The 25678-nt window shown below is 38.1% G+C and overlaps 1 protein-coding gene across 3 annotated transcripts in view; it reads right to left on the minus strand.

Moving 5' to 3' along the window:
• Nucleotides 1–849: 849 nt before the first annotated feature.
• The window catches only part of ZNF106 (zinc finger protein 106), a 36044-nt gene continuing 11215 nt past the window's right edge, over nucleotides 850–25678 (minus strand). For 2 of the 3 annotated variants that reach the window (XM_042814299.1, XM_042814300.1), the window contains 19 exons: nucleotides 23560–23754; nucleotides 19298–21373; nucleotides 17715–18336; nucleotides 16725–16794; nucleotides 15629–15783; nucleotides 15475–15535; nucleotides 14878–15210; nucleotides 13387–14161; nucleotides 12952–13007; nucleotides 12299–12444; nucleotides 11864–11998; nucleotides 10299–10415; nucleotides 9662–9853; nucleotides 7958–8020; nucleotides 7094–7213; nucleotides 6620–6691; nucleotides 5687–5758; nucleotides 4969–5115; nucleotides 850–3967 (listed from right to left, as the gene is read on the minus strand). In XM_042814299.1, coding sequence (XP_042670233.1) covers nucleotides 3911–3967; nucleotides 4969–5115; nucleotides 5687–5758; nucleotides 6620–6691; nucleotides 7094–7213; nucleotides 7958–8020; nucleotides 9662–9853; nucleotides 10299–10415; nucleotides 11864–11998; nucleotides 12299–12444; nucleotides 12952–13007; nucleotides 13387–14161; nucleotides 14878–15210; nucleotides 15475–15535; nucleotides 15629–15783; nucleotides 16725–16794; nucleotides 17715–18336; nucleotides 19298–21373; nucleotides 23560–23754 — 5464 coding nt within the window. In that variant the 3' untranslated portion in view covers nucleotides 850–3910. The remainder of the gene's footprint in view (nucleotides 3968–4968; nucleotides 5116–5686; nucleotides 5759–6619; nucleotides 6692–7093; nucleotides 7214–7957; nucleotides 8021–9661; nucleotides 9854–10298; nucleotides 10416–11863; nucleotides 11999–12298; nucleotides 12445–12951; nucleotides 13008–13386; nucleotides 14162–14877; nucleotides 15211–15474; nucleotides 15536–15628; nucleotides 15784–16724; nucleotides 16795–17714; nucleotides 18337–19297; nucleotides 21374–23559; nucleotides 23755–25678) is intronic. The other variant, XM_042814301.1, reaches the window with a different exon arrangement.

Here is a 25678-nt window from a genome sequence, read left to right on the forward strand (position 1 = left end):
TGAACTATAGTACCATAAAAGCCTGGAAACCAAGATTTATCCAGACCTACACTTTAATTTTAGAGAATGAAAAAAAATCTTTCCAGCACCATGCTTTTATTTCTGGGAACCTACAGTTTGTGAGCTTTCAGTCACTGTTTACCATGATTTAGCACAAGTACATGGTTTGCAAATGTGCAAAAAGACCTGCGCTACTTCAGCGCAGCACAGAGCTGAACTGTTTGGAAGGTCCACAACCACACACCTTAATCAAGGCAAGCAGAAGCTGGGGTATGTAATGCATCTTCATACAAACAGATGCAAGTTTTCCCTCTGGCCCCTTCCAGACAGGGAAGCAACAGCACTAGGCCATGCAGTGCTGCGCTGTCAGTTAGCTATTATTTTTCCTTTGATTTGAAGGAAAATGGAGCAAATAATACCAGTCTAAGCACTGTTTTTTTGATTCAACACGTGAGCATGTCAGATAAAGCTTTGTGGCACATTTGAACTTTTGAAGTGATTATTTTATGCTACTTGCACTCTTCTTTTTGAGCTTGGGTAGGGCTTAATATAAGCACACCACAACACATTTCCCCACTTTTGAAAAGAATGATATCTAACTGGTTTCAGTAAAGCCTCTCCCATCTCCATATTACAAAAGATACATACAGTAGCTCTGAGCACTTCATGCCCATTGAACAAGCAGCTGAACAAGCAGCATCGGACTGCTAAGAAGAGAACAGTGACTTCCACCCACGTTCCCTCAGCATTCTGCAAGTCCAGAGCTCATATCTATCATTTGACTAATGAAATAAAAACAGCTAACCGTAAAAAAAAAAAAAAAAAAAAAAAAAAAAAAAAAATCAACCCTCACTTCACTCACTCTTCCACACCCACAACTCCTTAGTTGCATAAAAACCAAACTCATAACAAAAACAGTCCTGAACACTGGCTTCAGATGCGTAGTGCTGCTTCTCACATGGAAGTTGCCCCACTCATGTTTCACAATGGCCCTTCCTGACCACTCTCTGACCAGAGGTATATCACAGGTCAGAACCCCCAGTTGCAAACCTGGAGAGGATCTCATCAATGGCTGCCGATCTAACACACCAATTTACCATTGCTCTTCTGCAACCACATGTGGAGGAAACAAACAGCCATTAATGGAAGCTGCATTCCCCACAGAAGTCCAAGGAAGTATGTGGAATTTCATATCTGCATGACAACTTCCTAGCAAATCCTGTTAAGATAACCTCATGACAACACAGCACAATATTTCCTCTGAGCCCTTGAGTAATATACATATATCTTTTCATACATAGAAAGCAAAATTGATAAGCACTCATGCAGCTCTGCTATTTTCCTGTCTCTTACCCATTTTAAAGATTCTGAAAATGGATCTGTAACCACCTATGAAGTAGCAAAAGACACCACTGCTAAAGCTGGATTTCTGAAGTCCAAAATTTTGGATCGGACTGTTTTTAAGAACAAAGAAGGAAATATCACTGACTACAAGAAAAGTCTCCTTTTACACCATCTAAAAAAGATCAACACAATAACTAACCAGGAATGCAAATAAAGTGTAATAACTGCCTTTGTTGCAACATTTAGTGAGAAAGATCTCTGCATGTTCCTGAAAACAAAGGCATCAGCTGAGAGCATAAGAATCACCAAGTATCAAAATCTACTTTCACACACAATGTTTAGTGATAGAACCACTCCACATGCTTGTCCTTTGACCACAGAGCTCCATGCCATCACTTCAATCACAACTGATGAAGAATAGCTCAAAAAGCCAATATTGTTTCCTTCCATACTTCTACATCTCCCTCACTGGGGTTCAAAAAAACCTCTTTAATATCAGTAATGGTGGAAATAGTTTAAGTCATATGAAACCCTCTACTTATTAAAAAACCAAAAAAACAAAAAAACAAAAAATATCTCAAACACCCTTGGAGATTCCAGAGCAATAAAGCAGAAAACAATGCATTCCCCCCCCCCTCAAAAAAATACATAAAACTCTCAAAGCTGCCTTGAGTCTAAGTCACATATTGCTTTTATTTCTCCTGTCTACAAACATCTTAATAAAAACAAAAACAAACAACAGCAACAATAAAACACCTCCAAAAAAAATCACCTAAAGAACTACAAAACGCATTGGAACCTCAAGAATTCCTATGTCTGAAGTAGGATTCTCTTGTATATTGTTCCTACTTTATTCCTGTCTTTCTCAAGAAAAAAAAAACATCAATGTCAAGCAAATACAGAGGAATTATGCTTGTGCAATAACACAATATTAACACTGTGTGCTTCAGAGAAGGCCCTGAAGTCCCTTGATTTGATAGCAGAGCTGAACATCAATGGGCCTCCTTCAGTCAGTCTTGGCCTAAAAAGATTCTGTTGCAGTCAAAGAATGAAGCTACAAAATACATTTGGTCTATGGATAGCATAGGAAGTCTAGAATGGATGATTAAAGAGATATCCACTGAAAGCAGTACATTCACTTTGAAAAGCATTGGATATGCTTATAAGTGACTCAGTTTTGACAGTGGAATATCTTTATCTTCTGCTACATTTTAAGGAGACTCCTGCTTTTTTTTTTTTTTTAAGCAGAAGGCTAGTCAAACACCAACAAAAAGGTTTTTGGCAGATCAGTTTCATTGTTTGAGAGACTTCTTCGCCAGATTCATCTTACTTTAAAAAGCATCACGAATGCAAAAGTTCAATTTCACTGAACACGATAGAAAAATGAGGTCAAGTCTGCAACCCTAAGAGACAGCAGCAGAGGCACCTGCACAAGTAGAGACTCTTCCACTCTGCACTGGCTTCCCTGTGTCCATTATGTACATCTCTGGAAACAAGATAATTTTTTTTTCTATTAAACATGCATTTTGTATCCCCAGCTTCTGCTTGAGAATTTTAGACTTAAAAATCATAGAATCCTGTTGACTTTTTGTGAACTTAATACAGCAAATTAAGCCAGTTCACAACAGAAACAAAGTAACACTAGATCTAAATTCTTCTACTTTATAGTGACTTTGAACTTCTATTTGTTTGCTTTGTAATAAAGATACAGGATTATGGAATTCCAAAGGAATCACATAAGGAATCCAACTCTAGTGATGTATCAAATAATAGTGGTTACACTGAGAAACAAAAGCTGATACTGGTTTCTCCCTTCCTGCACATTAGGACCTACGAGAGACTAAGATTGAAAGGGATGAGAGCAGAGCTGTTCTGCTGCTGCTCGCATACCTGTCAAAGGACTGCTTTCCTCCAAAGAAAACACCAAAACACCTCAGGAGGTGTAATATTTAGGGTAGCCTGTCACCATATATATTGTGGCAATTATAGAAATTTTTTAGACAAAGATTAAAATATAAATTACAGTTAACGTTAAAAAACTCATTCCAGTTCTCCATAAAATACCATTTCTTTTTATGAAGAAAGCCAATATGTATTCTGGATACACTGCCAGATTTTTTGATGTTCTGGTTTGCAGATTTTTATTAAAATCAGCAAAAATAGATCTAATAAAAACAGGCATGTTTTAGTTAGACACTTAACAGGTTTCAAGCTGAGTGTGTAAATACCAGCACCCATCGTCATCTAACTTCTCAACACCCCTCTGCACTTCCCAAACATTCTCAAGAACATACTTCATAAAAGAAGGCAGATGGGGGGGAAAATAGTCTTATTTATCAACAAATTGAAAACTTGACAGAATCTTACATTTGGGCCACTTCTTAAGTGACCAGCCTTATGTCTACAGCATGTAACATAACCTTCAGCTCTGTAGCAAGGCTTTTCAGCTCCACTTCCTTTTTGCATTCCAAGTAGTAAAAGCAAGAGAAAAGACTGGAGTAAGAAACTGATGTTATTTGGAATAATCTTGACATGAATTACTTCCCAATGTGGGAGGTGAAAAGTTTCATGAGTCAACCCTGCTGTCATCCTCAGCATGTCTTTCAATGTGTCCCACAGCATCCTAGAAAAGAAACAAAAGTCAGTGAAAAAAAAAAGACAAAAACTAAAAGATTCTATAAGCCTCAGTAAAGGTGACACTCCGGATAAAATAAATTTTTGGCATAAGCCTTCTTAAGAATTAATACCAAGCTATTATAATTTACATAAAATCTTGTGCACCACGTTATTCAAAGAAAACAGAACAAGAGCTTCCTTTCTGACAGGAAAGCCTTACCAGGTAAATGCATCCTATCTAAGGAAAGTGCATAAACTGAAATTAAGTACTCTACTTCTGTTTTTCAGTTCTAAAAGAAGCTTTCTTCTATTGTGTATTATCAAAAGCAGTCAACAGAGAGGCACAGTATATTGCCATAGAGTAAAGCATGGATTTTACATATCAACATAAATGGCACAATCTTCCTACTCCTCCTCTTTCCTCATGACTTGATCAAGCTAGACTCCAACTCTCAAGCCTTCTTCAGTTTTTACATCTGTTCTGGCATTAACATAGAATGTTACAATTGCACAGACTGTTACCAAAACCAGTCTCCAGCAAAGAGTACACAGCAACAGTATCCACAGAAATTGCATGTACAGATAAAAGTTAAATGAATATACTTCAAACTGATATTTGTTCATCTTAAACAGTAAACTATACCACAAAAACTTAACATCTTAAGTATAGTTACCAGAATTTCTTGTGGCATTTCAAGAGTTTTACCACTTCCATGTAAGATTTTAAACCAAACTATTTTAAGTTTACCATATCTCAAGTTATACACCAGTGCACTCCTTACCTGTTACAAGCTGAACCCTGTTAGCCTTGTATGGTTTAACTACATTCAGTTAGGCTATTAAGAACAGAAGATTAATCTTTAAGAGAAGTAGAAGTCCCATAATTGTGTTGACAGCATGTACTTCATATTTAGGTGTGGGAGTTTGGGGTTTTTTTTTTTTTGTTTTTTTTTTTTAAATCTTTCTAGTATAGTACCAAAGTACCAAATACAAACTTGAATCAAATACCTGCTTGGAACCTTTCCTGGAAGTAAAGAAAGCATCACAGTTCTTCCAACGACATTTTAAGGTCTGAAAATTTGGGTTGGTGTGGTCAGTTAGCAAGTGTTGTTTCAGGTGGTCAACAACTCCAAAGATCAGTGAACATCCATGCCACTGGTAGAAAAAAAAAAAAAAAAAAAAAAGCATACCCAAAAATCACCCAGGGGAAAAAAAAGTAGTTAATCCCTTTATTCTTGCAACTCAACAATATTCAACAAGGATTGTTCTCACACATGCCTCCTTTAACTTCTTAATGTTCTTATTCCATACATTCTCAGTGGACTCTCTTCATTCAGTTATAAGTCTGAGATTTTTCCTGCTTCTAGTCATCATTCAAGATCATCAGCAAGAATGGGTTTAGGAAAACAAGGCCTTGCCTTTACAGAACTTCAGCTTTCCAGAGACAGAATCATTGTTTTGTTGGTTTGGTTTTTTTCCTGCTCTTTTAACTATTTTCATGACACTATCTAAAGATCATCCAAAAGAAAAATAGTTCGAAGATGCTACCATTGACTTGCCCCCAAAGCATGAGAAATGCAACTAACAGTATATACTCAAAGTGATATTTAAAAGATTGAACTGTAATACATCAAAGGTCAAGCTACCCAAGGTTGAATAGTGACCACCTCTAGAAATCAGTATAAAAGCTATACCAAAGAGAGGCCAAAGATGTTTTGCTCATTACCCAGCAACGATAGTTCTGCATCAGATTAAGCCTCACAGCTCTGACGCTGCCATCATAACATCCAGTGTAGATCTGTAAAAGAAGTATTTATGAAGAAAAAAGCTGGGAATAGAACAAATGAAATCAAGTTTTGAAGAAGGTTTCAGGGTAGAATATATTAGATGTAAGATTCTTGTAGTCATACATTATTTAAACCAATAATACAGAGAACCATACAAGCTGGAAGTTTTATTTATTTCAAGTCCTTCTGCCTATTGGAAATGCATCACTAGGATATAACAGCGAATTTGCTGTGGGTGACAGACTACAACTTCCTTTTTTGACTACCACAGAAAATTACTGTCCTTCATTCCTCAATAAAGCCACTTATCTGGATGCTTCTTTGATTTCAGAATGCCCAGAATGGATTATTACAGCAGGACTACTCAAGTTTCAGACTGAGAGGACAAAGCTTGGCTGCACTTAGCTCTCCATCTCTCTCATATGAGAAGTGAAGCTTGGGCCATAGGTATTCCAATACATAGATCAATTCTGTTTTTACAGATAATGACCATGACCTTTTAACATATCCTATAAGCTGAAAGTTAGCAAACAAATTCCTACACATCATGCAGATAAGTACTTTTACTGACTATTTTATGTAAATATTTATCCAGAAGTGTTTCTGAACTCTACCTTGCCTGAAGAAATAAGTCTGTGCACTTAACACAAGTGCTTATCTTTGTGTAAGCTCTTACGAAAGCTACCCATTCAATAATATTACACAAACACAAGGCTGCTGTAACAACTTGATTTTTTGGCTGACATTTGTGAATACCTCTGCCTTAGCTGAAGAACAAATTCATTTCATTATCTGAGGAAAAAATAAAGTTGTCTAAATGCTTTCGGAAAATACAACTTCCTATTTGAGATCAGTGAGAAGAGGGAAGTTACCATGCTCTTATGGATGGTCATGCACATGATCATATCTGAATGGCCTCCATAAACTTGCAAGCGGTCATGTGACTTGAAAGAAAGAGAAACAGACATTTACTGGCACAATAGTTAACAGTTATTTTTCACAGACATGCAAGTGACAATGCTTCCAAAAGCAGTTTCCTAGGTAGCAATCAACACTCCACCCAGTGGATATTCCAAGTTCTGTAGGCACAATGAAAGCTCTCTATTTTCCATTACTTCTGTGATTCCTTCTGTTACGTTTGATCTTTCAAGAAGATGAAGTCACTTTCCCACTTCTTTGAGCTGAAATTATCATTGGATAATAATAGTTGAGGTTATGCTCTCTTAAAGCTCACGCATTTTGGCCGCAAATTCTGAGTGGGCCAGAGACCAGTAAGCACAAAGATGACTTCTCGAAATCATTTAACACATTAGGTAGATTTTATTAATAACCATCTATACTCTTACCTGTAGTTCATAAACACGAACAAATTTATCGAGGCATGCTGTTACCATCACTTTCCCCAGAATGTTCACAACCGTTACTGCGTGGTTATGACCTTTATAGATCCGTACCAGTTCTCCAGTCTGTGCCAAGAACAAGGAGAGCCAAGCAGCTTATCATTTTTAGTGAAACAAAACTGTTTTAGTTTCACTTTGAATTGCTAGCTTCAACCCTCACCAATCACAGAACAGATATATCCTTTATTAGACTTCCATTTCTTACAAAAGCACTTACAGATTATGATAAAGAATATTTTCTTTGCTTAAGTTAACAAGGAGTCACTGCAGCCCAATAGAAATGCACATCACTATGAGAAATCTACTTCCCCTCTTTCCATTATTATCTACATGTTCCCATCTACCCTGCAATTGGTACCGTGTTGATCAGTACCAGTATATTTATGTAGCCACAAGGACCATTGAGAAAATTTAGCTAAATACACAGAAATATACTTTTTTCCCTGTCAATTAACTGAAAATGTGGTAAATTTTAGTCTCATTCATTGCATGGCTACAGAAACCCTTTCCACATTATCAGTAGCTTTGTAGAAATATTCACAAACACAAGAGGCCCTGATAAAAGGGTGTTATATACCATATTGAGTGAGTCAACACATTTAGCGATGTTTCCTAAGGTATTTTACCCCATGCATCCCCCCTTTACGGTAGTGCATAGTCACATTAACTAAAGAACAGAAACATATGGTTTTCTTTCCTGAAGGTTATTTTTTTCTACCACCAGTCATAATTATTTACAATATTGACATTGTAGCACAGGTTTTCACTGCCTTAACAGAAGTCATTCCAGCTTTATAGAGAAAGACTTACATGAATGTTGTGGGCGTGGACAGACTGGTCACTGGAACCACTGAACACCAGATCATTCACAACCTTTCAAAAAAAAAAAAAAAAAGTGTTATTTCTACTCACTTCTATGTAATAACATGGAAATAGCCAAATGAAACATTCTGATAAAAGTTCAGAACATTCTGATTCATGATTGAAGTTGCAAAATAATATTTCCCGTATCTGACAGATAAGAAAAATCAACCAAGTACAAAAAAACACACGCACCAAGTTAATTGAGAGCTAGGAAGTATATTAAGCTATCCTAATGATAATTTGATACTTCACAACTGACATTAGAAGCCCACCAGGCTAATTTATCCTGCAGGCTACTCTCTGAGGGCTAGCTGAGCTCCAGATCCAGGACCAAGTGAACCAAATACAGAATGCTGTTCCCACATGCACGATAAAACCTAATGCTTCCTGTTACTGCTGAATCTGCTGTGTGCTTTTGTTATAGAAGACAGTGTTTCCAACAAGTATCAGTCTAGAAAGGATGCTAAACAGTTCCACCATGGATCAAGAAGGAGCCACAATACACTGACATGCACGCTGGACTAGGGCAGAGAGTTCACAAGGAAAAACACAGCATGTCAGTGAACCATATCCAAGACAACAAGGACTGCGTATGGAACAGTCATCCCCTATTTATAGATGACTGTGGTTAGAGCAAAGCAGCCAGACAAGCATATACAACCACTTCAGACAATACTTTATTGTTTGGGCTGATGTAACGTAACCATCAAATGGGCAGGCTTATGTCATTCATAATGACAAATTAAAACAATCTTCTTAACATGAATAGAGTCATTCAATCTGAAATGCAATATATGCCACTTGAAGACTGTTTATTGACAGGAAAGCTGGCTCTGGCTATACCAGTAACAGAGTCCTTTTAGTAGTATCCTGAAATTATGTCCACATTCAGCAGCTCAAAAATTTCAAGCCTAGACTTAAGGAAAAAAATTATGCAAAAAGCATTTTTTAGTTCAGAATAAATAGTGATTCTTTTACTGAAGGATAGTTTTCTAGATACTTTTTTTTCCAGTTTCCTGAGAGGTTTCTACAATTAAGGTATGTGAAAACTAGCTTCACCTTTTTACCAACTTTTCCTCCATTCTTTCATTCTGAGGATCTCACACTTCAAGATTCCCTAAAATTGTTTAATAAGAAGAAACAAATGTGCTTCCTACAAACATAAACATCAGCTTCTACAGCACGATGACAGTTTTCCTATCAAACCATTGTTATCTTTTGAAATGGAGAAGGCATCTCTTGTCTACCACAATCTACTAATTATTAGATGAAGGAAAAAGATGACAGTATACAGCAAAAGAAAGCTATGACAGTGCCTTCAAATGGGACACAGGCAATACAGAGCAATAGCAGGTAATAAGGAAAATTGGCTGACCCCTTATGATGACAGTAATAGCTCAAGAGGAGCAAAATCCCTATTCACAGAGATGCTGTTCCCTCGACTGCTAACCCTTAAAAATGAGGGTGAGGAGGGGTGGATCCACACTCCACCCCTTCTGGTCACTCAGGTAAGTTGCTTGCAACTGAGCACCTTGAGTTAGCCACACCTTCTCACCTGGTGCTCAACTATTGGTTCAGGCTGTGATCTGGGAATTCCATTGCCCAGTTCTAAGGATCCTTTGTCAAAAAACATTTTCAGGAAACACTTGCCTTCATGCAGAGTATAGTTTTGCTGTGACCTTCAAGAGTTCTGAGAAGCAACCCATTCCGCGCATCTCGTACACTGATGGTGCAGTCATAGGAGCCCACTACCAACAGCTTGCGTGCTCCTTCCTGAGCTGTGGCCAAGCAGCTCACTGCTCTAGGGCTGTGGCATTCAAAGGTATCAACTTTCTTGTTGTTCTGTTGGAGTGGAAAAATTGGTATTTAAGAACTAAAACTTTGCTATGACTAACTAGAAATTAAGTTTCCAAATCAAGGAAGTAATTCCTTTAACTGGGCTTTAAAACAAAACAAAAAAAGTGATTAAGGAAAAGCCCGGTAAATCCCCCTTCAGAGTTAGAAAAAGGAGAGCAAAAAGCATTCATTGAAAAAAAAAACACAGAGGTACATGTATCAGCTTTCAAAACTTATTAATGAAACCAAAACACCAGACTAGTTAAGAGAAAAGCAATTGGAGAATAGGGGAGAAGGGATAAGAAAGATTAAGAAGGACTAAAGTGACTATTTATATCAAAATACCTAAGTTACAAATACACATATTACTCAAGAGAAAGGACAGAAAGAAAAACGAAGTTGAAACTGCATTGGAGTGGGCTTTTAAGTGCCAATATTCAAACAAACCAACCTTTATGCTGAATGTAACCACACTGCCATTTGCAAGGCCTGCGTAAAGGATCCGCCATCTGCTGTGTAAACAGAGCACCCGATCTTCCAGTTTAAACTGTTCCATGCATTCTTTGGTCTGACAATAGAAATAATTACTTAAAGCTTTTCATCAACTGAAAACAGTTCAGAGACAAAAAAAAAAAGTCTGGAGTGAATGACGATTTTCACCTAAGACTACATTTTTTGAACTAGCAGAGCTGAAGAAAAACATCTCAATACCTGGTGTCACCCAGCAGTCCGATCCTGTTGTTTTTTGTTTTTTGGTTGTTTGTTTTTTATCTGCTCATTCCTATATTTGGGACTTGATGGTACTTAAGCAACTAGCTGTAGTATCTATAGCACTAAAAGATTTCTTCTAGCCACATATATACTGGCTTAGAGTAGGTATATGAAAAACACCCTGTTACAAGCTTGAGTTCAAGGAATACCCATGAAGTCCTCCACAGGAACATGCCATGAATCATCATCTGAAGTGTTAAAAGCATCTGGCAGTTTACTCCCAAAAGCAGATATTTACCTTCCAGTCCTTAAATCTAAGAGGGCTGCCCTGAAAGTAATGCCTCCTATTTTACGTTAGCCCACAACATCAGAGGCATTGGTGGTTGGCAATAGAGGCAAACTACCCAATATTCCATTACATTCTGTTGCCTTGCGACAGATGACAGCAGAAGAGCAGTCTGACAATATGATGCCTGACATGAAGTGCATATGAAACACAGGTGTCACTGATTTCCCACATACGGAGAAAATGGCACCCACAGACATTCACTGATGCTTGCTGAACATTTATGGAGATCAAACAGAGGATGTGAGCACAGTCAGGCTGCAAGTGCTGCATTTCAGCAGTGGTAACAGGAAGGTGAAAGACAAGTCACATTCCAGAAGTCCATGCATAGCTGTCACCTCTACTGGTGCTGGTTTTTATAAGCATAGGATGCAGGCTCTTGTTTATTACTGGAAAAAATGCACAGCTAATGGTGTTGACTATCTTCAAATAGAGTTTTGCAGATGAACATTCGCTCTATCAAATCACAATTAGTATTATTGTGCCCTTTGCATCTGCTCTAATCTCCGCTGAAATAATTGGAAGGCATTACTTTTGGAGTGATGAGCGTACATGTAGAACAAGCCTTCCTACTGTTTATCTTTCTAATTCCAGCTTCAAAAATCCTCAGCCTTCTGTGCCTGTTCTATCAAGAGCTGTTCTGTAAGGAGAACTACATTTTATATCAGAAATGAAATTAGAGATAAAGTGAATTCAAAATTCAGACAACCATCCCGCACATTTGCATTCCCAATGAGGTCTCATCATGCTGTTCTGACAAGGAGTCCACTGATAAACCAAGAGATTACCTTTTTTTTTTTTTTTTTTTTTCATTTTTTTCTTCCTGCTTTGCTCTAATGAGGTATGAAGTAAAGCTCATGTATAGCTCACCAGGTTTTAAATGACTTATTTCATTTATATTTGCAAAGAGTCATTGCGTAACAAAGCAGTACATGTTCATCAACACAGAATTGAAGTACCTTGATATTGTAACAGTTGATGGTGTGATCACTTGAGCCAGTGTAAAGCGCAGCATTCTTCCCATTTGTCTGAGTGACTAGGAGGCAGTTCACTTTTGAAGTATGTCCCTCAAAGACAGCCACACACTTCCTGCTCTAGAAAGCAAAGCATATGGTCCATCACACTAAAGGTCTGCAATACCTCTCAGGATCCATGCCTGACAAAGTAGGATGGAGCAGCTAATAAAAACAGCAGGACCTGCAACAAATGCCTTTTACCCCTCCTACAAGATGAAGGGGAGAGAAGAGAGACTTGAAGATAGAGTAAAAAAAAAAAAACTCGCTCAAAAAAGCACTCAAAGCAGCTATCTCCTTAACTACATAATGCTTCACAAGCATACAATTGCAACCTTGTGATTGGAACTATTCTTACACCATTGTCACAACCTTACTTACAACCAGATTGTAGGCACAAACTGTTTTGTCTGCTGAGCAGGTGTACAACAAATTCCCAAAAATCTGAATAGCATTCACTGCAGCCAGGTGTCCTTCAAAGCTCCCCTCTGTAGGTTCTTCATCCTCACCTGGCTCTGAAGACACTTCTGTAGAATAGAGACGCACATTCTTTGATTACGTGAAGAAACACAAACATACTACTGTTTTTTTGTGGGTTTTTTTGTTGTTTGTTTGTTTTTTTTCCTTTCTCCCCACCAAACACTGGAACTATTATGTAGGCTCAGCATCTTTATAGATTTCACTGCAGTTCTCAGCTGGAGTCTGTAAGTGTCACAATACAACATAAACCTGAAGAGTCTTCATATATCAAATCCAGAGAGATCTTTAAAAATAGCAAGAGGATTGTATTATTGTCTGTCCCACAGCCTCACAGAAATTGTGTAGAAGGTCTGTTAATGGGGGATGGGGTAGCAAAGGCTCAAGGCACAAAGCTCTCAGTGAGTGATGATGCACGTGAGCATGCTTCACTTTTAATGCTTTAAGTGTACTTCATCTTCATAGCTAAATTCCTCTGGCAGCAGCTTAGTCTAGACCTGACTTCAGTTCTTGCAATCTATGATACACAAACTACAAGAACAGCTTAAAAGATATACCTGATGAGTTCTTTGATCCTCTTAGTGATGATATAGAAGCCTGTGTGTCAGCCACACTGTAACAGAAATAAAGTAGCAAGATTGGATTCTGCTTGCTCATTTTCCGATAAGTTATTGGTATAAGTAGTACTCCAGAACACAAGACTCTGCACTAAGCAGAAAATTGTCTATAATAGGTTAAGATAAAAAATATTTTCCATGCAGCAGGACCACGTTCCAATTGTTAGAGAAACTGGCAGACAACAATGTACATTTGTTAGTTGGATTAAAGAAGCAAATTCAATTTACAACATACAGACAGGCACATTTTCCCTCAATTTTAATTTCCAAACAAAATTAAGAATTACTGATGTAAAACTTTCTCAACAGGAAAAAAATACATCTTACAAGCATCATTTAATGCTTTTACTTTTGAGAAATCTAAAACAATCTTACCTTCTTTTCGTATCATCCCTATAACTTGTGCCAATCTCACTGGTAGAGCTCACTTCATCATAACCTGAGCAAGATGCCTCTAAGACTGCTTGGTCCACAGTGCTGCACAACTCTCTCTTTGATGGACTATCTGGTTTCTCATCTCCTGACTCTGATGAACCAACATCAACCACTTCACACTGGGGCACTGCAACTTCCACTAGTTCCAAAGAAGCATCACTATCATTCTCATCCTTGTTTCTAGCTGCTTGAACAGCAACACCATCTCCTTGTTTTTGAGGAGTTGATGTTGTAATTTTTTCTCCCTTAGAAACTTTTCCACTCTTGACCTTCCGGGTAGGCTTACAGTCAATTATATCCTGTTCTGTGTCACTGTTTTCTGGCACATGAGCTGCCCTCAGCGTTTTCTTTTTTCTTAACTTTCTTCTCCTTCTGTTTCCCTTTTCTGCTGGGACTAGAGTGTTTGCTGCCTGTTGTTCCGATGGTTCTGCTGACAATCTGGGAGTTTTATCCATTGGCATTTCTAGAAGGACTGAACGATCTGGAAGCAAGGTGCTACACTGATCCAGTAAAAAGCTTTCAGTCACTCCATTTGCTTCTCTTTTGCTGAAAGTAGACAGCGAAGGAGAAGGATTCTCCAAAAGTCCAGCCTTTCCCCTATCCACAGCAGGCTTGTGAACTTCTTGACTAGTGTGCTGGAAACAAGCTGTCAGCTCTGATAGGGATATGGTTGCAGAGATAACCGGATACACTGATGTTTTTTGGATGATTTCTTCTGAAGAAAAGAGACTAGTGTTATATTCATTCTCTAAGATGCAAAGCTTGCTTTCCCTGCAATTTTTCGTTTATAATTAAATGTGCATGTAAAGTACCGTAACACTGTAACGCTATGGAAAGCACAGCAATGACAGTGCAGTAGCAAAGTCCTAGGCTGCAGTAAATGAGGACATGCTCAAATGTGGCAGCTGTGGACAGAGAAACAAAGGAAAGAATCTGCTTACCCTAGGAAGGCCTTAGGTATGCGGGAATTTTCAGCAAGATATGCTTGCCTCCAGTACAAACATTTAAATGAGGTCTGGAAAGGGGTGGAGCCACAATGTAAGCTGCATTGCACACAGCTATGCTTCACTGGGTTGGCCCTGACTTCCCACCAGGTGCTTAATCTCTGTTTCAAGCCCATGACTTAACATTTCTGCTACAAGTATATATTCCTGTATCTTGAAAGGATACGTACACATGCACATCTGCTCTTCCAGTCAGCTATTCGGTCTTTAAAAAATGCCACTGGGAAATAAAATGTTTACTTGTGTACAAGAATCAAAGCAAGGGGGCAAAAGATTCAAGACTAATGTGCTTCAGCTGCTCAATGGGAGTTCACTCCTGCACAACAGCCTGCAGGTTTGTCACCTAACTGGCTTATTCTACAGAAAAAAGCAAAAGAATTTCTTGCATTTTCATAAAGCTACCCCTTAAGAAAAGAGCCACACATACCATCCTTCTGTGCTACCACTTCTGTTCGTGAAGCACACAGAGAGCTCTGGAGTACAGTATTCACGTTTTCTTCTGAGGCTTCCAAAGACACAGGTTCTCGTTTAATTTGTACTGAGGAGTCCGGAGGAGTGGTGAATGTGATGCCAGAATGGAGTGGTGTTGATGTGTCTATGTGAACAGCAGTTCCCAGTGGAGGTACAGACAAAGTGTCCAAAAGGGGCAAGAAAGAGCCTGCAGGAAGCAAATCAGCTGACACCTGAGATTCACTGTTTCTTCTCTCACTTGAGACACTACTGGGGAGTTGCTCTGACAGTTCAGAAGGTTCATATGTCTCTAATGGTAAAAGAGAAGAGGAAAAACAAAAAAAAAAGTCAGCGGTGTCAAGAGATAATTTCTGACAGATAGACAAGAGAAAAATTTGCAAGAAATCCAGTAGATCCAGCACTACCAAAGGCAACATATCACATCTGAACAATAAAGAGTTCACTGTGAAAAGCCTAAAGTTTGTTGTACTATTTACAAGCACAATTTTTACTAGACACTGAGTTCAAAGAATGAGTCAGTATTTCAGTGCTATTGTTTCACAGTATCTCATACCTTGTAGGCCTTGCAAGATCTGGATCCTCTGGCTTCTCAGTGCACTCATTTCCATGGTTATCTGCAAAACAGGAGGTTTTTAATCACTTCTATTAATGGTAGTTTCTCAGGCTGCTAACTTCTAGTTCTACCAGTCTCAAAAGCCTACTGTTACCTGTTGCTTTAACACAAGGAACCGTTGAACCTCAACATATGCAGCCTGCAGGGCAGCTCTAGCCTGCAAGAGACTATTGTCCACGCTATGCAGGGACTTGCTCAATTCTTCTTCCCTCAGTGAAATAGCCAACAACTGGTCTACTTGAGAACGTTCTGGAAAAAAAGTCAGCATAATTTAGCATATAATGGTACTTGCAACACATTAAAATACATGACAAGTATTACCTCAAATATTATCACTTCCAAACAAACACATGAATTAGGTAAAGTGTTAATAGTTATGCAAGAGACTTAAAAGCATCTGTGCACAGGAACAGTCACTTATTACATAGCAGAACAAGAATAATTCTCTTCAAATGATCTCAACTTTGACTGCAGTAGCTTTTTTTTTTTTTTAAGTCAGTTTTTCCAGCACTGAACAGAAAGTCACCTTCTTCCAAAACGATCTTCTACTGAAGTATATTTACACAGGAAGTACAAATTCATACTTTTCAGTAATGTAATAAAAAAAGGCAAAGACAAATTTAAACTAAACATTTAAATTATTCAGCTAATTCAGAGGTCAAGAAAAGGTGGGTAAGACTAAAAGACCTCTATGACATTTACTAATCAAAATAGCATCTCGGCTGCGAGATTTGTTTACAATCTCCTAACAATCTGCAAGCACTGTTTTCAATAAATATTCTTTTTTAGAGGCCCTCTGGCATTACAGACACGCTCCAAATCAATCAAGTTTCAATTTGTGCACTCCTCAGCTTTTTTCAAGTTAATTTCTTTCAATAGATTTACTACAATGATATGGTGATAGAACCAAGCAATACAAAGCAAATCCTTCCACACATTGAATTTTACTAGTCACCCAGAAGCCAGGATTCCAAACAAGGATGGAAAGAGAAGAGACCCAAACATTTCAGGTTGTTCTAGCTCTAATTCTGTAGGTCTTACAGACCTGACAAGAGTCTACCCTATGACCCTGAGCAAGAGCCAAGACACACCAATGTAACACTGAGGAACAGTCACTACAGCCAAGTCAGAACACTACTAGGCATTTACAATCTCTACCCTAGACATACATGCACATAATAGTCACTCACCTTTTTTACCTTTGATTTTTCTTCTTTTATTCTTTCTTTCCAGACTGGGGATTTCAGGAGAGGATCCTTCCTACAAGTAAGATCTCTTGTTAACAAAAGACACTACGGCAAGATTGCCTAAATCAAGACGACAAACATCCACTCTTATCTCAAGGAGCATCATTCCTAACCGCGGGAAAGAATATGTACAGTTCTGCGCATTCTTATGTAACTTGTCCTTCCCTCTCTTCTTAAAAGTGAGAATGAAACAAAGTGAGTGCCATGTTTTCATCTCAACTAACATGAAATATTAAATAAGCAGTCAGCTTTCAACATGCTTAGATTCTCAAGACCATACTTGGTTCAGATTTTCTGTTTAATAGATTTAGTTGACAATCTAAAGGATGAAATTACTGAGGAATTTAAATTCTCACATCCTGCATTTAGCAAATCCATTCTGATTAATTTGTTCAGAAGCATCTATTTTACTTTGTGTAAGACTAAGACAAGGCAATTAAACATTCAGATGGAGAAATTTCTGGCTTAGAGACAGATAGGCTATCATCTTCAATCTTTTTCTACCTTATTTTAAGTGTTTGGTTTTGTAAAGAGGATTGTCTTCCCTTGTTTGACCATAAGACCTGAAATGTCTAAGAAAACAAAATGTCTACTACATTTTAGCTTTCATTTCAGTTTTACAAAACAAAAGATCCTCACTGCAACTCTAACTACTTTCATGGAAATATTTTAACAGCTTATTTACTAGCTTATCACTGAATCAGAACTGAAGAGCATCTGTAGTTTCTACTAATAGAAAAGGACTAACCAAAAATCTTGTGCTAAAAAAGCTGAAATTGAAAATATTTAAATACAATTACGTCAAATAAGCAAGATAAACCTATTAACATACAAGGCAATAAGACAAAGAGAAAGTCATCTTTCTAGGATGGGATATATACCTGGGAAATTACATTTTTAGCACACCAAAACTGCACAGAACTGTACACTTACTCCTGTCGCTCTTCGTTTCTTTCCAATTCCTTGGCTGTCATTTTGCTCAGTACCAGAAGTGTAGCTACTGTCCGTTGCTGCATCTACGTTACTAGACACTGCAAGAAGTACATCACTTGAAGCCAGAGGATTTTCTTCTGAGATTTCTAACACATTCTGTTTTTCAAGAAGAGATGTTCTCTTGTCTAGACTGTCTTGCTCTGCTTTTGTGAGGCCAGCGAGCTCAGAACTAGCCTGTAGGCTTTGTTTCTTTCCAGGGGTCTCAGTTCTTTCAGATATAAATGGTGACAAAGAAAGAGAAGAGGTCTCCTGTTTCAAGTCAGCTTCAATGTCAACACTTGCCTCGTATCCAGATGTTATATCACATAGGTGTCTGTCTGCAACTATTTGCCTTTCCTCACGTTCTTTTGCTTTGGGTTGTTCACTAAAAAAGCTGTAAGCAGAAGGGTGTCTGTCTGCAATGACACTGCTTTCAGAAAAGCTACGTTTTCTGGCTGATCCAGGCACTGCTAAGGAAATCCCTTCCCACTGGAATCCTTCCAGAGTAGACAGATCAGATTCTTCACCAAGTTCTAGACTCTCTTGATCATTTTGAACGAGAGGCACCATTTCTATACCAAACCTTCAACAAAAAGAAAAAACCACGTGTGTAACAAATTATTTGAATCTAAAAAAACCAAGAAGACTCCCCTTTTCCTAGCTGCATGTTACTGTTTGAAAAGATGAGCAACTCATTAAACTGGTATTCTGCAGTTTATGCCTCATGTAGCAAAGCAGTATCTTCTGTGCATCACAAAAAAACACATTTTGTTGCTAAGAACTGACAAGACAATTTCCAAATCATGAAAAGAATCTTCATTAGCTTTTAGAATTTTGAAATTTGAAGATCTGTTCATCACTCAAACAACATTAAAGCTGATACCTTTGCTCCTCAGTGTCTTATAAAGCTCAACTCTAAAGCAAAATCTCAAAAAGAAGCAAAACATATCATTTTCAGAACTACCTGTAATCCAGTTTGGTACTAGCAAAGATTACATATTTTCAAGAGTCTGCAAAACCTTCAGGCCCTCTATGAGGCTTAAAGCATTAACTATTTTACAGTCACTCTAAATACAAACACAAACTGCTTATCAGATTAAAACAGATAAATATCTGAAAAGGAAACATTTATTCTGTCTGCAACAACTCAAGCAAACTCAATTTTTGTAGTCCTGAGTGCATGAAGTAATTGCAACAGTGCTGTTCACATCCTCATTATGTTTTACATACTTCCATTTATTAGAACCTGAAATGCAAGTGTGTTCCTAGTGTCATATATGTCATGACGTCACATTCAGGTATTAAGCCATTATTACGAGCTGATCAGAGTCTGTTCTGAGCAGCAAACTCCAGTCACTTATTTGTGGACAGACTGCCACAGAAGCAATAAAAAAAATTCCAAGTACTTGTATGTGCAAAAAGATGGTTGTGTAAAATGCTCGATTATAAAGTCTTCATTTTAGCATTTTGAAATTCACCTAAGATGAGGTGAAAACAACCCACTCCCTTAAACACACACACAGTCACACTAGAAAGCTACCAACCTTGGTAAACCTTTGCCAAGCTCCTGTTTCTTCTTTGATACCTGCTGGATGACTTGATCCCAGTTTACATTTCGCCGGGAAGCACTAAGAATCTGCCTGAGGGTTGGTTTAAGGCCCGATTCTTTCTCAGCCTCACTTCTCCGATGGCCACTTATATTCCGAATGCGCCGTGCGTTATTGAGATTGGGCTCTGGAAGGTGTATTCCCACTTTGCTCTTCAAACTAATATGTCGCGTCAGATCTCTTTGCAGAGAGGCTGGGAGGCCAAGTTTGCTTAAATCAGGAAGGAGGCCTAGTGATTGACTTCCTCCCTTCTGCAGCTCATGGTCTGAATGATTTTCAAAACCTTCCACCTCAAAGCGACCGCCTGACTTGACATGCTCTTCATTCGCTTCTTTCTCCTGTGAGGAGATTCTCAAACCCACATGCAAGTGATCCTGACTGTTTGATGAAGAAACTGTGGATTCCATCTGAAATGCAGAATCTTTCAGATCAGCAGATGCAATGCTTGAAGCAGATGGCTTTTCATCAACATCCTTTTCAGAGGCAGCAAGTTTGCCTTCTGGAGTGTCACAGGGTAAACAAGAACTAACAGAAGGACTCAGTTTTTCAGCTCTTATTTCTAATTTCTCTCTTCCTGTTAACTCATCATCACTCACATCTTCCAATGAATGTAGTCTGAACTTGTTCTTCGGTGACGCTTTCCCAGTTCCTTCCATATTCTGATCACTTGTATTCTTGCAAGAGTTTAAGGGAGGACTTTGTAAGGAATGGTTGGACTGAATATCTTTGGGTTTTCGTTCTGCTTCACCTAAGTTAATAGCAGGTTCCCCAACATTACTGCTAAGTGCGTCTTTGTTGCTTCCTTCTAAGTTATCAGCAGACAGACCACGCAGCTTTGATGAATAAGAAGGTAAATTGTTAGCTTCCAGATTCAATGCTTTCAAACAGTTCTGTTCTTTGCTATTAGGTGAGGACAACAGAGACTTAACATTTTTTAACAGACTTTTGGTGTCTTGCTTTTGGGAAGACAACTTCATGTCTGTAATATTTAGAAGAGGGGATTTCAGCGATGGCATCCTACTACTTCTGCCATCATCTTTGTCAGGCTTTTCATCACTGGAATCAGGGTAATCTAGAGTTACATTAGAATGGGAAGATGCTTCTGATTTTTTAAGTTTTGGGACGCTAGCAGTGGCTTCACAAGTCTTTCCCTTTCCTGGTGATTCAGTAAGAGGCAAAAATACAGAATCCATTTTCTCTGTAGCTTTAGAAACATCTTCAAACCATGACTGCTGCTCTACAGATTTTTGGGATGGGTAGGGAGTCCAGCGATGTATTTTTTCTCTTGAAGGGCTCCCACTTTTCCCACTGTTTCTTGGAGCTTTACTTTCTGGTTGCTTTGAAGTACCAAAATCCAATGCCCCCTCAGAAGGAAGTTTATCACTAGTAAAATCAAATGAGTCACTCCTATTATTTCGATCTCTGTATGGAAGAACAGTCACGTCTTTCTCCTGCCACTGCCACATATATCTTTCCTTATTATATTTAGCTGGCTCTAATAAGTATGTATCTCCAGAGCTTCCAAAATTCCAGCTATTTGCACCATGAGAAATAGACTTCCAGTTTCCTCCATAACTCTTGCAATTCCAACTAGAAAAATTACCTGTTCCTTCCGTGTGCCAAGTAGAATTCCTCCCTCTGGCATTGTGATGCCAATTTGATGTTCCTCCTCCTCCTCGCCCATTTGGATGCCAAACAACTCCAGAATTCCCATACTTATGCCAACTTGAAGAGCTTCCTGAAACATTTTGGTGCCACCCAGAGCGTCCCCTTGGGCCACCTGGATGCCTACTTATATTAAGGTTTCTCTGGGAATGTGAAAATCTGCCCTGTCTAGAATTAATATAATCATCCCTTTCCCATTTCCAGTCCCTTTGTAATGCATTATGATGATGCCACGATGACTGATCATAAGCTTCTCTTTCTTTGTATGTAGCTCTCTCTTCTCGCCTCCTCTGTGATCTCCTATCATCGCATTCTGTTTCTTGGTTTGTACAGCATGGTTCAACTTGCCTACAAAACAATTCAGAAGAAAACAAATTCTGATGCTATTTCAATGAAATCCAACATAATACAAGTCTCATCCATTTATCTTTCGCTAGGGAGATATTTTAAGAAGTAACAGAGGCAACTGACTTAGCTTAGCTGACTTTATCATTCAAGGTTCTGTAGTGGTTGACTTTCAACTCTAGCGTTATGCCTTTACTTAAACCTCGCATTTCAAATTTGCTCCTACAAGAACAACTGACATGATTCAGGCATAGTTCAAAGAGAGCTGTCAGAAAGCCTATTTTCATTGTACATTCTTTGCAATTTGAGGGATCTATATAGGAAAAAAAAAAAAACTAATAAGTAGTCAGATTTTTTCCCTGAAGACTACTCTGTTAGTACTAGACAGTATAACTAGAGTGAATTGATACAAAATAGAAGGAAAATTAGAAACCACTGAGAAAAGCAGTTATTCTACTTCATAGAAAAAAAAAAAACAATTAAGAACATGTCTCAGTTTATAAAGCTCAATTTATGTATATCTCACAGATATAGAACATTCACAGAAACCACAACTCAGATACAAAAACCTATTTTGTCTTGTTTTAAACAACAAACCAGGAGTCCACAGCATGCATTTCTGCGAGGGCCTCCCAAAAGCCCTATCTACTGCCCTTTGGATAATACTTGTGGTTGGCAGTCTGTCAAGAGCACATGGTAAATTATCACATGCACATTTAAAGATAAATGCTACCTTAACATTTGCAGCTATTCCCAGGGTCAGCACTCTAAACATATTAAGTATCTATTCTACCAAATGAGGAATGCTTAATAAAAGTTTTTACTCCCAAAAACTGATCACAGAAATACACGTACTCTAAGTTCCTGGACAAGCAAGACAGGAAGCTTTCATACTACTCTGCTAAAAAATACTGATATGAATAAATTGAAATTTATATTGTACCACCTTTTAAGATTTCAACACATTCCAATGTGGCGAAAAGATGCACAAATAATTAATGTCTAGTGGAAATGAGCTACTGCATAAGCTAAACTGAGCTTTAAGACAAGAAATCAAATAAACGATGTCTCAGTGATACCTTTAGTTCTGGGAGACGACTCAACTGGACTATGATCTAATGGAAACAGTTTTGCTGTAACTTTACCCATGTAATTTTTTTCTTTCCCCAAGTGCATGTCCAACTGAGAGATTTATAAGATTTTATTTGTCTCAGAATAGCACCGTACTAACAGCACTTTCACTAAAGAATGAAGAAAAATGACTTTGTTACTATCTACATCGACTATTATAAAAACACGACCACCACACAGAGACACTTTAGTAAATGGATTCAAAACAAACAGTAACTACAGTTATGCACAATAAGGCACTAATTGAAATTTTCCAGTAGTGAGCAAGAGCTTCTTTCAAAAAAAAAAAATAAATAAATAAAAATCACACAGCCCTTTAGTACCACTGCCATGCTGTAAACACATTGAAAAAATAAATTTCCAATTGGAACATGACATTAGCAATGCACACTTGCAGTCACATGCAAGATAAACGGCAGCACTCGCTACTCTCTGCAGCCTTGATAATTCTTGTGACTCACTATGAAATACTTTAGCTGCTGATAAGCAGCAAGATAAAACAAGCAAGTAACTTCATTCATGGATTATGGGATTTTAGTGTGACATAAGCAGAACAAGCCAGTTTATTTTAAAAAAGGCAGATCAAAAGTTTTAAACAAAACACATTCACCAACAGTTCTGAAAAGACCGTGTCCCTGCAGAACCATTCTCCCATTACACTAAAAACAATAACAGCATTACCATTACATTTACTAAGCCCTTCTGTTAAAACAAATATCACATGGTAAAATAACAGCATAAGGACTCTCAAAGCACAAGATATCACATTAGGGACTTGAATGAGACAGCATAACTTTTTTTTTTTTTTTTAAATCTACAATGGAGGATAGCTGTAATTCCCTACAAATAGTAGATCAACAGAACAAGTACATTTAGCAGAATCAACTGTACACATTTTAAACTACAGTCTCCACCTAGTTCTCCCAGGCCATTCTTGTAACAGGCATACTGACTGCACACAGTTTGCATTTCATGAGCACCCACTCCTTGGAGCAGATAACAACTGTGCAATAAGCACTCTTACGATGTTACAACTAAGAAAAGAAAAGAAAACTCACCGGTTCCGTTCCTTCCTTTGTTTGATCAGTTGAATGAGTTCTTTGTCAAGGTATTCTTCTTCTGTCTCCTCTTTCTCTTCCACTTTATCATGGGCATCAACATTATCTTTGTGTAGCTGGCTGGAGATGTGCTTGGCATATGCTGACAAGCCCACCAGTGTCACCCTGCACACCTGGCACTCGTGGTTGCTGTCCCTAGGAAGAGAGGCGGAGGGTGGGCTTTCGGTTCTGCCAACAGGCATGGTGGATTATCTTTGGTCTTACTTTGTTTCCTCTGAATGTACTTATCTTTAGCCAATGGCTTGTGTTCAAGGCTACTAGGTTTTGCTCAGTATGTTTAAGTTACTTGAATTCTCTGTTTGTTTTTTTCATTCAATGTCTAGTCTTTTTGATGGTAAGATTTCTAGAAGATTTCTTTCCAACAATCAAGAGGTAGAAGACTTGGTAGTAGAGCTGTGTTAAATAGGAGGAGGAATTCGTCTTGAATTGTTGTACTCAAAATCTTTTCAGAGGAAACACAGTGAGCGAGGAGGCAGAATGGAAGGCTTACAGAGCTAGCAGGAGCTGCTCTGAAGCCCTTCCATGGTGCCAGCTGCACTGGGGAAGCCTGGTGACAGCTTCTACATTTAATCTTTGCCTTGAGCCTTCCCCCAGCGAAATTTAGAAAAGGGAGGAGGCAGCACATGGATACAGCCAATCCTACTACAGCACAACCTAAACTGGGACAGCTGAGACTGCTGCCTGGAATCTAAAGACTCCATAGCACAGCAAGCAATGGGAGGGTGTCTTCAGTTCACTGTACTTTATTTGGTTCAAATGTGCATGAGATCTGCTTTCCACTTTAGAGGACATATCTTAAAAAAATACAGTAATTATTTCAGCTGGAGGAAGTTGACAGCTGTGGCAGACAAATGGTTTCACTCATGTTTCAGAGAATACTGGACTAAGGTTACAATTTTTTTCCTTTATTAAAAAAATCTAAAAATACCCTATTTGTTCTCCTAACAAATCCAACAGAAAATCCACTCTTAAGAAAATAGGAATTTAAAAATAACCCAAACAGGGAAAGCATGTTCACGGTTAAAAAAAAGGACAAAAACATGAATAAGTATAGTTCACTCCAACCAATTCAGTTGGAACAAGTCAGGACTCACTTGCTGCCTCCACAATGTTTCCTACTACTCTGACATTGAATTTATACTAGCAAAATCTACCTAACTCCATGCCACACTCAAGACTGAAGTCTTGTAACAGTAGCACTGTTTTACCAGCACAGTTCATAACTGTAGTAAAGAAACTGGGATCCATAATGGAAAAGGTCAAACATGAATCCCCAGTTTTTTTAGAAAAAAATAAAGTGAGAAACAGAAATAAATTGCACCTTTACTCAAAATACTAAGCCAGCATCCTTAAGTGGAGTGCCACCAGCAAACTACTAAAAACAATGTTTCCCCAGAATTTTTTTTCATCTTCCTAACTTAGTTAAGAAACCTAACCAATTAAGTCATCCAGGCACAGTCACAGCCAGTTAAGTAGACTAATTCATTGAAATTACACTCTTCGTATTTCATTTCAGATGAAGTATTTGGATAAGTTTCATTTATGAAAGAGGCAGCTTACACAGTGTGTTTCCTGGAGAAGGGTGCACTTCATTTTGCTGACTTCACACTCACTAGTAAACAGTCAAAGCATAAATTCTATACATATATTCAGTCTGTTTTATTAACCCCATATACAATTAGTGAATTTTACTAATGCACTGGAAGAACAATCTTCACACCCATGAATAGATCAACTATTAGTCTTAAGGCAAACTGCACATAAAACTTCTTGCAGAAAAAAGTGCTCTGTCTCTATAACATCACATTTACATGACAAGGAGACTTCAACACGAAACATACCTCAGGGATATATTACATCTTAGTGAATACTCCAAATCCTTCATTTCTATTCTCACACAGAACTTCTATCACTCACACTTGCAATGTGACTAAATGCATGCACTGTTTCTACTAGTCTCAGACAAATTCACAGCTGGGCTACAGACAAAGTTGCTTCTATAACATGTAATGTGTGTGACAAATTACTAAGCTGTGGCTCTTACAGCACTTGACAGTCT

This window comes from Centrocercus urophasianus, unplaced genomic scaffold, assembly GCF_019232065.1.
Source record: "Centrocercus urophasianus isolate 14NV4802_14NV808 unplaced genomic scaffold, USGS_Curo_1.0 seq_14, whole genome shotgun sequence".
Lineage (NCBI taxonomy): Eukaryota > Metazoa > Chordata > Aves > Galliformes > Phasianidae > Centrocercus > Centrocercus urophasianus.